This window comes from Watersipora subatra, unplaced genomic scaffold, assembly GCF_963576615.1.
Source record: "Watersipora subatra unplaced genomic scaffold, tzWatSuba1.1 SCAFFOLD_35, whole genome shotgun sequence".
In the NCBI taxonomy this organism is placed as follows: Eukaryota; Metazoa; Bryozoa; class Gymnolaemata; order Cheilostomatida; family Watersiporidae; genus Watersipora; species Watersipora subatra.
The window spans coordinates 792,585-809,456 of record NW_027045221.1 but is presented as its reverse complement, the minus strand read 5'-3'; the positions used below and the strand labels follow the sequence as shown (position 1 = coordinate 809,456).

The 16,872-nt window shown below is 38.1% G+C and overlaps 1 protein-coding gene across 1 annotated transcript in view; it reads left to right on the top strand.

The window, feature by feature from the left end:
* LOC137410007 (pneumococcal serine-rich repeat protein-like) overlaps positions 1 to 16,872 on the top strand; it is a 32,091-nt gene that overhangs the window by 10,194 nt on the left and 5,025 nt on the right. The window contains exons 10-23 of the mRNA XM_068095636.1: positions 326 to 477; positions 922 to 1,045; positions 2,519 to 2,665; positions 3,002 to 3,171; positions 5,978 to 6,152; positions 7,469 to 7,681; positions 8,540 to 8,814; positions 8,945 to 9,073; positions 9,807 to 10,022; positions 10,986 to 11,159; positions 12,983 to 13,186; positions 14,662 to 14,776; positions 15,017 to 15,161; positions 16,172 to 16,529. Of these exons, the coding sequence (XP_067951737.1) occupies positions 326 to 477; positions 922 to 1,045; positions 2,519 to 2,665; positions 3,002 to 3,171; positions 5,978 to 6,152; positions 7,469 to 7,681; positions 8,540 to 8,814; positions 8,945 to 9,073; positions 9,807 to 10,022; positions 10,986 to 11,159; positions 12,983 to 13,186; positions 14,662 to 14,776; positions 15,017 to 15,161; positions 16,172 to 16,529 (2,597 nt within the window). The remainder of the gene's footprint in view (positions 1 to 325; positions 478 to 921; positions 1,046 to 2,518; positions 2,666 to 3,001; positions 3,172 to 5,977; positions 6,153 to 7,468; positions 7,682 to 8,539; positions 8,815 to 8,944; positions 9,074 to 9,806; positions 10,023 to 10,985; positions 11,160 to 12,982; positions 13,187 to 14,661; positions 14,777 to 15,016; positions 15,162 to 16,171; positions 16,530 to 16,872) is intronic.

Below are 16,872 nucleotides of genomic sequence, written 5' to 3'. Positions count from 1 at the left end.
TTTTTCAAAGCAGTTGAAACGTTAAAGGAAAGACTTTCCTAAGAAATTGATAGTTTAACGCACTTTGAGTTACAATGCTGTCAAAGCTTGTTCATACCCCGATAGAATGATGAGCTGTCATTATTGTCAGCTCCTAGCCAGATGCTTACATCTACTTGTGAAAATTTTTAAAGCAATCCTCGTTATCTATAGCCATTCTATTCTACACACTTGTTATGACCTGTCAAGTAAATAGATTGCTAATCTAGTCCTCCATTTAATTCATAGATTCAAATTCCGGCTGCAAACAGTTCTCAGATATAGCTCTTTTTGTCTCTGTGTATAGGTTCCTCCACTCTCCGAGGTGGTGCTAGAGCCAGTGGAGAAAGAGGTAGGGGCAGGGGTGAAAGGAGCAGAGGCAGAGGGGATAGAGGCAGGGGAGCATACAGGTCAAATAGAGAAGACAGGTATAACAAGGAGAAATCTCCCGAGGGAAAGGTTAGTACTGTAATACGTAATCAAAAGTATATTCTTAATGAAGTGATAAATTTAAGATTTGGCATAATTTATGCATTGATATTAATTTAAAGCCATTTAGCCTCAGTGATGCAATTCTCCAAGCTGCTCTGGTCCTTTTTACCAGCGCACAACAAGTGATGAGTCATGCTCTCTTGTACCTTGCAACTCCTTTACCTAAGGAGTTGCATATGCATCACCTGCATCTTAGACACCATGTTTTGTTTCTACATCTATGCTCACTGACAGCGACTAGATAAGTTATACTTATATACTTGTATCAACCATCGTTGCAAAATGCAATAAATCTGGAAATCATTCTAGAACAAAGTGAGATAGCACTCTGCACAGAAATACATGAACTACAACTCATACTCAGCTTGCTTTTGGTCGCTGTAGTGTGTTACATTCTCTGATATGTTACAGACAGCCCCCACTTCATCACGAGGCCGGGGAAGCAAAACCTTAAACGGTGGCAAAGCAACAGGTTCTACGAATGGGACAGTCTACAAGGTTGACAACTTTACTTTTGATGATCCGTCAGCTGTAGGTAAGTCATTCTGTCTGTTGTATTTGACATGCTCGTTGTGTGCGACTTTCCAAAGAATCTTAATGACTCCAAAAGTTACTTATTGATATGTTTTCAAATTACCTCATAGTTTGTTAGTATTTGGCATTGATTGTTACCATCTCTGCTTTTGCTCACATAGATAGAGGGTATCTCTGAAAGGTGTCATTCATGTTAAAATGCAGAACTGTCCAGTTACAACTATTCACATTAGTTGATTTTCCATCATTTCGAAGTTTTTTTGAACTTTGTCTAACTAGCATTATGGAAATCTTGGTGGGTAAATAGAATTTATTTTATTGTAATGAAAGGTGTAATTTATTTTGTATTTGATAATAGTGGATGTAACATAAATTTAAAAGTTATGCAGCAAATTGTATTTACTGACGTCCATTCAGTCACTGTGTAGTGTAAAAGTAACGAGTATTGACAATACAGTAGATGCTTCTACAACATAAATAATCCGTTCCAGGAACATTTATGTTTTAAGGATTTTACATTATGTGAACAGTAAAATTCTTGTAAATTGCATGATCTGTGCTAAGGTCTTTTCAAACTCACCCATTTGGCCATTAAAAAAACTAGACCCAACTTTTTAATTTTTTGTATCATAACTGCAGTACAATTGGTTTGCATTGACATCATCCCTTTTCTTTTGTTCAACTTCCCTAATTTTATTGACCACGATTGTGGTAGCTTTACAATGGGTTGGTGTACAGTAAAACTACAAGTCTTTTATGCGTCTACAATAGAGCAAAACACCCATTCATAAAATACCCATTCATCGTCTATCGTTATGCAGAGGTTAAGATAAAAAATAACTTTCGACGATAGATACTCCAACGTCGGATATTCAGATTGGTAGACCGATGCTGCAACACCTGCACAACATTTGGTCGTCTTTAAGTATTTATGAACAATTGTGCAGCTACTCTATTCTCCGTTTTGTCGACAAATCTGATAATCCATCACGACAAGCTAGAATGTCACGGAAATTGTATACATAATATATATTAAAGCTATACGCATGTCATTTTTTCTTTTGCCAGGGCGGCGAGATTGGTTACCATTCAAATCGAATTTGAAAACTCGCCCAACTTGATACTCATGTTATATGGAATTTTCTACATAGTACAGAGCGAAAACTACACCAACTATTTATGCTATCTGAAGTTTACGTTATACAAGCATTCACTGTACTTAAGACTCGGTATCTGTTCTTGACATTCGCGGTTCGAGTATTAATCCCATACAAGTTCTACATCTGAGGACTATCTGGCTTTCGATAATTGTCCCAGCCTTTCAGTAACAAAATTTTGTACACTAGACAGACAGTTCTTACAAAACCCCAGTATCCCAGAGTTTGACATCATGAAGACAGTGCTGACAGGTTACTGCTATGTGCTGCTAATAGGGCTATTGCTATTGTTGTTTACTCGTATATTCTTTGTCTAGCCTCGGCTCTTTCAAACAAGAACTCTGAGTTGAGTGATGTATCTAAACCCCTCTCGAACAAGGAGAAGACCAGTAAATCTGTTTCAAAGGAGACTAGTCATCCGGTAGCAGACCCTTTAGACGGTATCGACCTCAACAATTATGCAGGCATGTAGCTAGTCTTATGCTGTAGTATGCCAGCATTTCACCTGCAATCATCTTTGAATTTAGATTGGAAATTACCTAATTACCTAAAGTACATACCGAAGCAGCTTTTTAGATTTTATAATCTTGGTCATGACAAGCTCATTTTAACTTTTCAACCGCACCAACTAGTGTGTTGTCTGGCCTTGTAGAATTCATGATGCCAAGACTCAACTGTTAGCATTTGACTTAGTTACTGGCGCTTGCTAGTCTTGTTTTCAAGTTTTGTTGTACCGTGATATTCGTCATTCCCACCCGGATGAGTATTGTATGGTTGACAAAATTACTCCTTTTCCTCAGGGGTGGTGATCATCGATGAGATGGCGGGTAACAAGGAGGATTCAGACGGTTGGCAGGATGAGGATGGCTTTCAGGAAGTTGTCTCGCGCAAAACCCGCAAGGAGAAGCAAAGACAAGAAGAGGCTGCTGCCAAGGCAGCAATCGCTAATGAGCAGGCCAAGAAAAAGCAGGTGATAGAATGGTCCAACAAAGGTTATTCCTGTACAGGCTTGTATAGTTCTGGGCAGCAAATGGATTGTTAAAAACGTTCAGGTTTTTTATTGTGCATAGCCAGAAATCATGCTTTTGCTGTTCATGAAATGCTTCTGTCTGTATCCATTGTTTTTTCATTACGTTATCAATTCGTTTGCACATGTGCTCGTTCGGGAAAACGTCGCCATATTTGGAGACAAACGATTGCCATTCTCGTTCACTTTACGTTATTTAATAGTATTTTTGGTGTTGTTTTAATGCTATCACAGGATTCTCTGGAAAAAAGAGTTCAGCGCTGCTATAAAAAATTGATTGCAGAAGCTGCGTGTTTTGAATGGTAAGTTGTCTACAAAGATGGCGGACCACGACAGAATAACCTCACGAAAAAAAACGAAGGATTGGATCTTTTGCAGACTATTTATTAACAGAATACTGTAAATGATTAACCATTACAGGACATTTCTGAATCGGATATGGGTCATGAAGATCATTTCAAAACCACTGCAGATGTTGTAAAACCATTGCAGATGTTTGAACAAAGGTTTCAGATAAAATATTTGGTTTGTTGTCTGATATTTTATTTACTAGAAATTCCACTGTCATACAGCCCATGACCAAAGAGATATTGGAAAAAAAGAAAGGGTATTGATGGTTGAGAAATGTAATATTAGCAGTCAAATGGCACTGCAGTACAATAGGATAACTGCAATGGTAGCTGTAATGTACTGGGTGTGGGTGTTATTATATAGAAAAATAGCAATAATGAAAGGAAAAGATTATATGTTTATATCTCTCCCCCTGCAATAGGAGAAATGCGATATTGGCCAATATTAGAAGTAAAATGCACTGATATTATTAGAATAACCAATATTATTAATATAGTAATAACATAAAACCAATACACAATTTTGTTTACATTTAAAAACGTCATAGTTTTTATAATCTCATAATCTTAAAATCTCATAAGAATCATTAGAAAAAAAATATCGTCATTTCCTTTACTTACACTGCGTTGAACATCAGTTAAAATACCGAAGTACTCAAGAGTCTAAAATGTCAGTTACTTTGAAATCGGCAAAAATGAAATGATTTCAGTACTCTTATGTTAATTACAGAAACCTCCGACAATGCTATAGACTGGTGAAATATGCACGTTATTTTTTCGTGAAATGTGCACGACTTTATCGTTCTATTCTCTGTCGCTCGGCGTTTCAATTTCCGGTCTTAACTTTTATTAAACCAAGCTTTTCAAGCGTTTTGTGGTGATTTTCGTCCAAATTAATCTGTCTATTTGTGTATAATCCGATCAGATGGGTTAGTTTTAGGAATTTGCGGTAACCTTTCAAAGGCTTGGTAACATATTTAAATAGGTTTATATGCGTTTTGTATCATTATTATACTTAAACAACTTTACTGAAAAATAGTTAAATTTGTTGATAGGATTTCGTTGCAAAGGTTTGGTGATGGCCGTTAACGGATAATTTTTCGGGAGTTGTGTGCACATGTGCATTTATCATAAATCTCCCAATCGATCGCTTCGCTCTTGTTTGGTGGTGGGAACATTTATGGCTTACTTTTGTTCTCCTTTAAGCAGGCTTGATGAAATCTGCTGAGATTCATTTAATCCTTGTTGGTTGATCCTTGTGGAGGCCTGGCTTGCGCCAGGCGTGAAACAACGGTCTAATCGCCATGAGAAATTTTAAGTCACAAATCGTCTAGTTATAATACACTCAACTCCCAGAGTTTAGAGTTCACTTTTTAAACTTAATATCTTCGAAATGACATGTATATAACATTGTTAGTCCCTTTTGGTTAAAATTATTAACTTTACTGAATTATATATACATAATTAGCTATATGATGGATAATTTTCGGTACATATTTTGTTGGCCTTTAATTAAGATTTTTAAAAAAATCTCTATTCAATTGAGGTTTGGGTAAAAATCTGTCTTATGATTGCTAATTTTCATACATCTTGATACTACTATAGCTTGTCCACATAATTTGTTTATCACAGCCGAACTGTCATTGCAGGTGTCTAGACAAATTACGCCTGTCTAGCAAAAATGCAGTTTTAGGAATTTATCTTTAACAGAATCTATTTTTTAAAACCGTCAAATAATCAAAAAAATAGCAATGTAAATACTTTGAACTAAAATGAACCAACAAAGTTTTTAATCTTCATTACGCTTTATTTAATGTTTAGCAGTAAACTTAATTGTAGCCTAATTTCCTATAGCAAATATCTAGACACTCATTGCTATTAAACTTGTCAGACAGTTTGAATGCAATATAAAACAGAACTGGAGTTGTAAACATTTCTGTTTTCTTAACAGTGAAATTGCTAGTAATTTTTCATAAAGAGGATTCATTATTTTCGTTGGTTAGCAGTTTTAGGCTACAATGTTATTTTGTTTTATAATAGTCAATCCATTACAGCATGCAAAAAATGAATTGCATAGTATGCAAAAATGTGTGATGTCATCACTGTGTGGTAAAGAAACCTTTCAAGTTGAATGTGATGAAAAGCTATCAACTCACTTTTTTCAAAAAAGAGTCTGGTAGTAGATGTGCGATATTGCTGATTACATAATGGTCACTCCATTTTCAAACCTCACCTTACCATCAGCACTTGCAAGTTCACTTCTAGTCGTAGCGCATGAAAAGCCAAATTGATGGTATCTGTACGACAGCATGACCTTGATATAAACTTGCCGCTATCATCATGGATGACCAGGCGTGGTTAGCAGTTTTTCTTCTGAACCTAACATTCTTCTTGGGCAGGAGAAGAAAAAGGCTGTCTCCCTCCGATCAACCTCTCCTCTGCGAGGTGCCAGAAAGAACAAGCTCCCTCCTCGTTTCAGAAAGCAGCACTTTGAAGAAGAGAAGCCAAAGGTAGAAAACTTCAAGATCGACCAATGGGAGACGAACACCAGCGCTCCAGCGGTCAGCAGAGCCTGTATGTAATACTAGTCTATATTATTGTTTATGCTTTCTTTACTATTTTATTTGATAATGTGAGAGAGAGAGAGTAGCATCTACACATTTATGTTACGTGACTTGTTTAAAGTCTTGACATAAGTTAAATGTCTTTGACATGTAACACACTTTTAGAGATGGCTATTGATTCACAAAGGCTGTATGATATGTTTTGTTCAATAATCAAGCATGTTAACTTTTAATAGCATTAGAAAACATATTTTTATCAATTAAACGTTTACAATTGGAATGGCAAAAAACATGGTGAATAGACAATGTACAATTGTCTTTTTGATAGCATGCCAGAAGGGAACTTATTATGCTAATAGCGCTTGTACACATAGCCATTTTTATATGTACATGAATACATGTGCCAAACATCATGTATGGGGCTAAACTCTGTGGTAAAGTGACATGTTCTATATACTATTAACCCTTTCACTGCATTTGCAAGTAGTCATGGCAGTTACAAGATGGTGACATACCGATATTATCTACTATTAAGCGAGTCGAGGGAAATATAAGACCTTTCTTCATCAGATATTTGTCATATGATGAGTGCATATTAAATCTATGCAAAATCCATGATCGACTGCCATGGATGCATTTTTTGCGAAATCTACAGTGGTTGCGTAGTAACTGAATACTATTGGTTTCGTGACAACAAAACCAACGATCTTTGGTACTTCTTAAGCATTGGCATTAATGTCCGAATGATTCTCTAAAAAGTAGCCTATCTCTATGAAGCAAATTATAATCTTCAATCAGAAAATTCGAAGCCAAAAAAGAAATTTTTTTTTGAAAATTGGAATTTTAGTTGTAATATGGCTTATGTAAGCACTTCCTGTGTTAAAAAAGATACTTCTGGTTGATGACATTATAGCCGATTCCGATTCAAACTTTGGTGAATACTCAGACAATGAAAGGACTGCACTGACTCCGATGGTTGTGAAAGTAAGTGTTGTAAGAGTAAGGAACATTGTAGATAATCGTAATAGCTTCGTAGCGATCGTAGCTTCCCATAGATTTAGCAATGCATATAATATAGATACATTGCATTTTTTGCATAGCTCTGTTCATTAAGGCGTTGGCAACTGAAAATCTGTAACAAAAATTTGTTAGTGTTTGAAATTGAAAAAGGGTGTAAACATAACATGCAGCAAAGTCGGCAATTTTTAGTAAAGTGGCTGGCAGTAGGTCGAAAGCTAAATTTGTACATGTATGACAGTGAAAGGGTTAATTAGGGAAGCATTTTTGTCTTTGACAGTTGTTATAATTTGATCCTCTGACATGCAGGTGTAGGTGAGCCACCCGTACAGATAGGTAGTTGGGACCAGCGCATGGCAACAGTGGCTGCAGTTTCAGACCCAATCACAACTACCAGTACAAGCACGATTGTGAGCAGTAGCTCTTCTCAGCCAATCACTACCTCGGCCATTGTAGGCGATAACAATCTCCTTGTCGGACAACCCACTCCGGCCGATAAGAGTGGCGAACAGCATGACAGCGGTAGCTATGCTCTTTGATGTCTCAATAATATAGGATATATGAGATCGTGTATATATGTCAAAGCCATCATTTTGACAAGCTGCCTTAATAGCTGAAGGCTAAAGCCTGGTTCCCATATCGCTTGCTAGACTCCGGCGGTAACATGCGCAGTAAAACGCTTGCGACATGTTGGGATATGTTCACATAAAGCCACATCGTTAATAATATCGTAAACATAATTGCGTAATCAAATAAAATGTTCGCTCGCCACGCCGTTCCTATAATGGTGACCTTTACCCATACAGTGCATTTCGGGAATGTTTTGCCTGCGGCCGTTTGTGAAATTTGAAAAGCGCTAAACTATTGCGTTGCTGCCGGCAACCACCGGCGGTCCTCGTCGCATACGTTCCCATTTCATCGCTAATAGCTTGCGGTGTGTCGCCGGTGCTTTGCGACGTATATGGGAACCCGGCTTTATGTACCAGGATTTTGCTTCTCGCAATTTGTATTCTAAACATGTTAAAAATCACCGCATTTGTTGAGGTACTGGGGTTTTTGTAGCTTTACAGATTGGAACAAAGCTTGAAGGCTAGTGTTTGGTTGGTCCAAGTTGCCCTATAGTAAAACCACCAGAAACGAAGCTGATACAATGAGTCAGTGGTAAATGTGCCAGTGCATGATCTAGTGTGAATGTGAGCGCACAAGTCTCTGGATATCGGAACAGCTACATGAAAATTCTATTGTTTAAATATGCTAAAATTTAGAATGTGCTGTACACATCAGAGAGTATTGCCTTTTTTTAGATTAGATTAGAAATCTCTTACGTTACGCGTATTTGTTTTTTAAATCTATAATATTAGATTTGCCCATGTTGTTTAGGTATTGATGTTGGAAATGAAAAGGACACGAGTAGCGTGCGAAGTTCGCCAGATGCCGGCTCTTTGCCGATGAGGCAGCCACTTGTCTCTTCCCAGCTTAGCCCTTTTTCCTCCGTCCTCCCTCCAACCCAGCATGAATCAAGCAAGCCAAGCAGTCGCGGGCACGCGCCCTCTCTTAGCTCCGCAGCGCCAGTTGGTGTTGAGCTTGATTTCAAGTTTGACCCCACATTGGCTGAACAACACAACAACAATTCTGCATCTGTCGACCTGGATCATGTACGCAGTTAACATTTCGTCTGCCACTTTTGTGTCTTCGTTGCTGTACAGGCTCTTTCCGTGTTTCTGAATTTTTGCTGCTTTTCTTCCCTCATCAAAATGATTATTCATGTTACTTGTCTTGCCTTAGCTGAGGTCGATGAAAAGCATCTGGGGACAAAACTCGGAGGAACCAGCCTCAAATCAAGCCAATAATATATTCAGGAGTAACCAGCCATCTGAATCCGCTGCCTATCAGTCGACTGAGGTGTACGAACAGGTATCTTGTCGCTATTGTTGACACATTGATCTCTCCTGACACTAGCGCCATACCTTGGGATATTCGTGCTCTCTATCTTTATAAATATGAATTACTCAGTTCTTTAGGGTTGTCCGTTATTTAAAATGGAAAAATTTGGCACTATTTCCTTCTCAGTTTGATTTGCTTCAAATTAAATATTTGTTTTGGTTGTGTTTATTGTGTTCAAGACTACGGCTTGCATTTAGGATTTAAAGATGAGCTTAGACAAAATTTTATTAGGTTTTATCTGAAAGTATCAATATTTTTTATCATTTTAATTGTTTTTAATGGTGATCTGACTGCAAGGATGTTTCAAGATTATAATCGACAAAACTTAATCTCGGTTAAACCACTCGGGGAAAAAAACATGCAAAATGATGTCACTAATTGCTATTGTTGCGCTCGTCGATATCAGCTATTGCATTTACGCTGCAGCGTTATGTGTCTATTTTTTCAACTCTTTGCAGACGTCGTAATTGCACTTTTGCTTGATCTGAGTGTCTTAACCGCGATCATGCTTTGAGGATTTTAATCTTAAATCATCCTGGCTGTCAGGTCACATCAAACATCGAAAACAATCACAGATGATTAAAAAAAATACTGGTGTTTTTTAATTCAATTTTTTTGCAAGTTTATCTTCAAATAGCTATATAATTAATGGATTCACCAATTACCTTTTGTTAATAGGTAGCCTGCCAATTGTTGTTCATAGGTGGACATAGCTGCAGCTGTTGATGCGTTCCAGTCATCAACAGATGGCTTCTCCGCTACTGCCGAGGGCTTTAGAACTGATGGGTTTACGGATGCGACTTCTTACATGCCAAGCAATAGCCAATCCAACAACAACTTATTCGTCAGTCCAACAGGAAAGGATCAATCTAATGCGGCAGTGATCGGCGGCGCTATGCAACAGCCATCACCATCTGCAGTACGTAACTTGTATAGCATCTAGTTTATGTCGTTGCCACCGCCGGTGAAAGAAGTCATATCATTTGTGCGTCGCATTGGCTGTGGATGAATGTACGATGGGCTTCATTTTCGCAGTAAAATTTAATGCACTTAATTGGCTGAATTGTCGATTCTCAAAGTATAAAATTCTGACATAACTTCATGTTTTATCTACATGTAAATTTGCTTATTTGACGATGACGGATAAAGCTCATCAAAAACAACCTTCTACATGCTTCCATGTTATAAATATGCGAAGGCTTGTCATTTCAACTGGAATTGTTGATGTAACCTCTGAGTATAATTCTTCAACGAGTATGTCATAAAACGTAATTTCTTTTATCACTTGGTTAAATCATGAACGTACGTTCTTTCTTTTGTTGCTGTATAAATTTGAGCATTAAGTCTGGATCTATTAAATCCTTGAGAGTAAATGTCATGTAGATGTAGTGACACAAATGCTATTGACATCACAAATTGTTGGAGGTTCATGATAGCGGGTTAATATTTTGATGGGGCTTCACCAAAGATAGGTGTGAATTTATTAAGAACGTTGGGCAATTTTGGTTGATTCATCTATTTTTCTGTGCTACGATTTTAAGTACTTCAATGTTTATGGGGTATAGCAAGTGTCTGTGCTGGACTTCTCATATCTTCAATGTGTATGGGGTATAGCAAGTGTCTGTGCTGGACTTCTCATATCTTCAATGTGTATGGGGTATAGCAAGTGTCTGTACTGGACTTCTCATATCCTACTGTAATGGCTGATTTACGTCATTAAGGATCAGTTTTCTCGATTTGTTTAACCAATGTATAGCCTCTGATTATTTGTCTAGTTTTTCACTCACTAACATGTATAGTTTGAAAAAAAATAATTAGAGAGAGTATAAAAAGAGCTATACTTGCAGAGATAGTTTTTATATAAATTACATACTGTTTGCAGTCTGCCCTAAGGAGTCCACAGTCAGCAGGAAATGGCAATGGTGCAGGGGGTGTGGCTACTACCGCTTCTAGTTCAAGTCACTCCGTGCTTGATGGGAGTGCATCCGCTTTCACTCCGAGTTATCGTTACAAAGCTGGAGAAAGGAGCAGTGTTTCAGCGCTTCCAGGATCACAAGTTAGTTTCTTCTCCTTTGTCGCTCAATTTACATGGGAAGTTGCTCAAAAACAGATTTTTTGGTCCGTTCCAGAAATTGTGCATATTTACTAAGTTTAATTACCAATTAAGAAGTTAAGGATTTTTCTTATGAAGGGTCAAATTGGTGGGTTTGGGAAGATCTTGAAACAGAATAGGCAATTTACATGTATTTTACGCTTTGTGTAAAATTAAATCCATATAAAGTAAACATTCTCGGAATGTATTATTTATGTTTCAGCAGCGTTTACTGTAATGGCTCTATATTATAGCTGGCTGGTCACTGGCATGATGTATGTTTATATATATTACTTTATTTGTATTATTGAATTACTTGGTGTAATTAATGTAGCAGTTCTAGTGCTGAGTTGAAATCAGTTTTTCAGCTTCTTTTGGCAATTGGATTACTTCAAAGCAGAATAAAGGGGTGGTCACACGAGCGCCGAACCGAACTAAATGACGCAAAACGACGTCGCTTTCAGCTCTAAAAAGTTCGGCCGTGGACATTTCTGGCCGAAACGAACCTTTTTGGTCCTGCTCGAAATTTCGTGCCGAACCCTTGCTCTTATTGGCTGGTTAGAATTCTAGCGAGCACGCGTCACATTTCTACTTACGTTCGCGTGAGTAATGTTAAAAAAGAAATGGGACGATACTTTTATTTCGTTAAATAACCCACATGAAGCAATTTACGACAAGGTTCACCCGGACTTATGATTGTGTTGCATAAATGTAAGATATTGCACTTAAGTTTTGCATAAATGTAAGAGAATTGTGATTTTCTTTCGCGTAGGATATAAGTAATGTGTCATATTCATCCTGATGAAGTATCGTTGACTGATTTATTTATGTAAAACCACAGTACTATGATAAAGACTGTTTTTGTTTGTTATGTACTCAGCATAGAAAAACATTCATATGTTAATAAAAAAAATATAATTATGTTGATGGGAAGGGTTGGCAAAATCTTTGTATCGAGTGATTTATTTTGAGCAGCTGAACGATCTTCTGATAAATCGGCTGTGTAATGATAATTTATAATTGTTCCTCAAAGTCTTTTTCTTTACAATAGAAATATTTAACTCAAATACATAAAAACTACTAATGAAACCGTGTCCTGTCTCTATACATATGGTATCTAGGAAGCGAATATACTTCGGTGGCCATGTGCCACGAACTGAACCAGCCTCCGAACCGATCCTACGTCGGTTCGGTGCTCGTGTGACCACGCCTTAAGAGGGCCAAACGATTAATATAGCAAACAGATAAATCGTTTATGCCGAGCACTTCTATTCAATTTCAAATATTTGCGGAACATTTTATTAATTGAAACTGCTTGTGTGGTTATAACTAAATATTTACTAAAAAATAGAAAAAGTTATGATACCAAGTAATGTTTCTAGTCACACCAATTGGTCGTCACATGTAAATCAAATAGATTTCTTGTTATTAATGTGGTTTTATTCATTTATTGCTTACATTGTTTATAATATGACAACATGGAGTTCAATATGGAGTCCACTTGCCGCAGTATGATTGGCTGTTGGAAGTAATACCTGGTGTCATGATGATGCATGATTGATGATTTTATAAGCTGTTGATGATTGCTACAGAGATTTCTTATGGCTATTTCCAAGCCGAACTTTAATTCCTAGATTATCTTGAATGCTTGAAAGCATCACAAGCTCTGAAGACGTTGCATCGCCAGCTCTTTTATGTTTCTGGTTCTAGTGTACGTTTTTGTACGAATCACTTCTATAGTAGGGTTATAGTTGCGTAACGATTTATCCCACCCATAATATTTGCAGTCTGCACACAGCTACACAAGTTTTATGAACCCAATGGCCAACCAGCCCGGTCAGTCAAGTCAGGCAGGCCAGGATTACCCGGTATACCGAAGTCAGTCTGTTCCCCAGTCAGGCCTCTCTCAGGGTGGACAGCAAGGAAGTCTGACTCCAGGCCTACAGCAGCAACAGGCTATCTTTTCTCAGCAGCAGCCATCATTTCAACCGGTCAGTTCTTATTCCTTCTCACCAATCTTTTGATTTATGGATAGCAATGAGATTTGTGATATTCTATGTTAAATGTTCATTTTATGTCATCGCATGTTCATCATATGCTCGACACACTTCTGTAATTCGTAGTTTTGAATTGCCATTAAATAGAGGTTTGTTGTGAATTCATCTCTACCTAGGTAGGCCAGCATTCTTTCTGAAAAAGATTCGACCGATTGCATGCTGTTTGATAAAACCTAAGATATGGCTATAATCGTGGTGTAGCAGGTAATGTAATGGCTTTTATAGGCGGTGCTTGTTAACATGACATTCAAAAGCTGCCAATAAAATGTATTTTTTAGCATACAGCGCAAATTGGCACATAGAGCTTTTGAAGATTTGTGTTGGTTGATCTAGTGAAGACAATTTTATTTCAACTCCTTGAAGGAACTGTTTTTATTTCAACCCCTCGAAGGAACTGTTTTTTTGTGAAGCATTCCAGAACGAACTCAATTTACGCAATTTCATGAATTTTGCATAGTAAAAAATTATAAGGACGTGAAACTCTTGCTTTGTTAGTAATGTAGAACTAGTTTTGTTTTAGTTTGAGATATCTTGGGGTATTTTTAATTTATATTAGGAATTGGCAATGGCTTACGGTAGGTTCATTTTCAATAATTATAAATTCGGAGAAATCTAATGCATAGCCCACTAATTTAAAAACACTACTTTCGAGTTATCAATAGTTAGTCCATTAAGTGGTCAATTTTATTGTACAGAATTGCTAAGATGTTCAAGACAGGAATATTTAATGCGCCGTAGGTATCCCATCTCAGTGTTCTTAGCAGGCTTGGTACAATGATATATTTGGCACATATGATGCCGTCACGCTATCGTTGGATCGTTGATTGTCTATTAGCCATTCTGAGATGGTTTCTTACAAAGGATGCAACTATCTCCGGTGAACATAAAAACCCAGCTAAAAACAATTCGCACTACTAGAGATTTTGTAAAATAATCCATGGATAACAAAAAGTCCTCAAGATATTAAAAGAACACCTGGTGTGAGTACAACATACAGGTAGTACGCTGCTCACCTGTTGGTGTCTATATGAACAATAACCACATCATCTGCACCAAAGACTTGTTTTTCCTTCTGCCAATCGCGATGGTCCGATGGAGGTATTCATTTAAATACTAATGCTTGTGAATAAGAATTGGAGATCAACGCTCACTTATCAAAGACACGAGTGTTAAACCACGTATCATCTTGTATAAGTTCTGTTGCTCATAAGTTCATCAAAATTCCTCCAGTTGTGGGCTGGAAAACTAGTAGTTTGTAGGAGACTAGAAGTGCTGTAGTAGGCTAGCAAGCCTACTGCAACAGATGCGCGTTTCAGCGTTGGTTTCTCCTTTGTTATTTCAACTCGTTTAACAGATTTGTGAAAAAATTACATTTCTTTGCTCATCAGTTTGACAACGTTCTGTTGCAGAATGTGGCAGCAGTCAACAGCCAGGCTTTTCAGCCAGCACTCCTCGTCGGTACATCCAGCGTTACATCTCCCCTCATGAAGCAGACAACAGCCACCGCCTTCAGCCAGCCCAAGTGTAAGCAAGTTTGTCTACTGCTTGTTAACTATAACATTTGTTTTGATTAAGTACATTCTTGGGGGCATTTTTTCTTGCGCACTACTAAAAGAATTCAGAGATACATGAAGCTGTTCACGAGATTCGAAAATTATTTGTAGCTTTCGTGATCATTGGCTGTTAATATGACTTATTAGTTGAGCCGATCAGCTGCCTCGATATCTTATATATCATCACCGGAGATCATTCGTTCGCTTGTAGTAGGTCAGTTTGACAGTTCGAGTAACACCACCACTCCTCAGCCCCACCAGTCGATGCCATACCCGCAAGCGTATGAAATGCAAGGAATTATTGGAGGGCAACCCACCTACAGGATAGCTTCAGCACCAACTCCTGCTCAGTTGACGTAAGTTTCGAAGCCTCTCGCGGGTGAGCAGTTAGTTCCTCTAGTGAGCAGTTAGCTCCTCTTGATTTCATGCTCAGTCTGTCAGTTCTCATGTTGGGGGAATATGTCAGAGTGTGCTCTTCCAAGTCTGTAACCTGAACCTGCTATGGGTCCTTGCTCTACAGTTGTCATACACATTTAAAGTGGTTCAGGATCTGCTACTTGGTACCAGCAACACACACACCACACACACACCACACACACCACACACACCACACACACCACACACACTATAGCTGTGCGATATACATGTATATTCATACATATATGCGTGCGTATATACATGTTTTTGTGTAGATCTATGGTGTTTGTGGTATCTAAATGTGTGGTATATATGGTAGGTAAACCATATATACATGTAGACTAGTGCTTGGGCACAGGTAATCAAACTCGTTGAACTCTCGGGTTTATCTTCTCTCGAGTCTCGGGTAATAGAGATTTTGAGCATATCGATCTTGCGGGTTCGGGTTTTGATTTGCGAGTTCGGGTTTTGATTTGCGAGTTCGGGTTTTGGTACGGATCCGTCGAGTAGGATGGACAAAAACTCGGTCTATTGTGCCCTAAGCTCTAAACACTGTTTAATAACCCGTCTATTAACCCTTTAAACCCTGGCCTTTTTTCAATGCGTGTCAGTAACCCTGGGCAATCTGTCCAATGATCCGAAGTTTTTCAACTTTCATTATATATATCTGAACGTACTCATAATACAATGATATTTGATAAAACACTAGTAAAAAAAGTCGGGCAACCCACAGCAAATGTCATCAAACAGAAAAAAACAGTACTTTACCATTATTCGGGCTAAAATTATAAAAGATTGTACGATTTTGCAAAAACTCATCAAAACATTTACAATAGCATCATATCAATTGAGAGCACATGTTCATCATTATTTTATGACTCAAAATATACTAGAAACTAATTGTAATTAGTATTATAAAGTTCTTTATTATGTTATCTCTTTGTTGTAGTCAGCCCCCTTCTTCCTATTTCACGCCCCAAAGTAACATGAACTTCTATGGCACTTCTAGTAGTGGGCTCCACGCATCTTCTGGTGGTTCAAACTATGCCATTGGCCACAATCAACTTCCTGCCGCTCTGATGCCCAACACCGGCATCGTTCTGGGTGTTACTCCGAACTCTGGCTGGAGCCAGCAGACTTCACAGCCTCAGATGAAGGCTTATAAAGCTACTGGCGCCTCTGCAGTTCAACTGGCAGCAGGTGTGCAGGTACCTGGTCTGGCCAATCAGATGAAAGGACAGCAGCAGCTTGTCGTTAGTCAGCAGGCTGTAGCTGCAGCTACTAGAACATCTCAGCCTAACTTCCAGGTGAGATTCTGGGTCTCGTCAACTGAGGTTGACATGCTTACGTCTTCAAAACTGGTGATCGTTCATGTCTTCTTTCATCATCTAAACAGCGCTGCTTGTCATCATGATAAGCGTTTTTATAGCTAGTTTTATATATTGGTTGTCCTTTAGGTTTCTGGCTGTGATGCATATCCTGTATTGGCCATTTCAGGTACTCGATCGCTTATCATTTTTATGGTGTAATAATATACAGTGAAGTCTCGACATGTGTAGTTCATTTGTTTTAATGTTTTGTATGCTCTGCGGCTGCACATTGACAGTACAACTCTGTATATTGCTATCAACGTTATGGAAAGTGGTTATG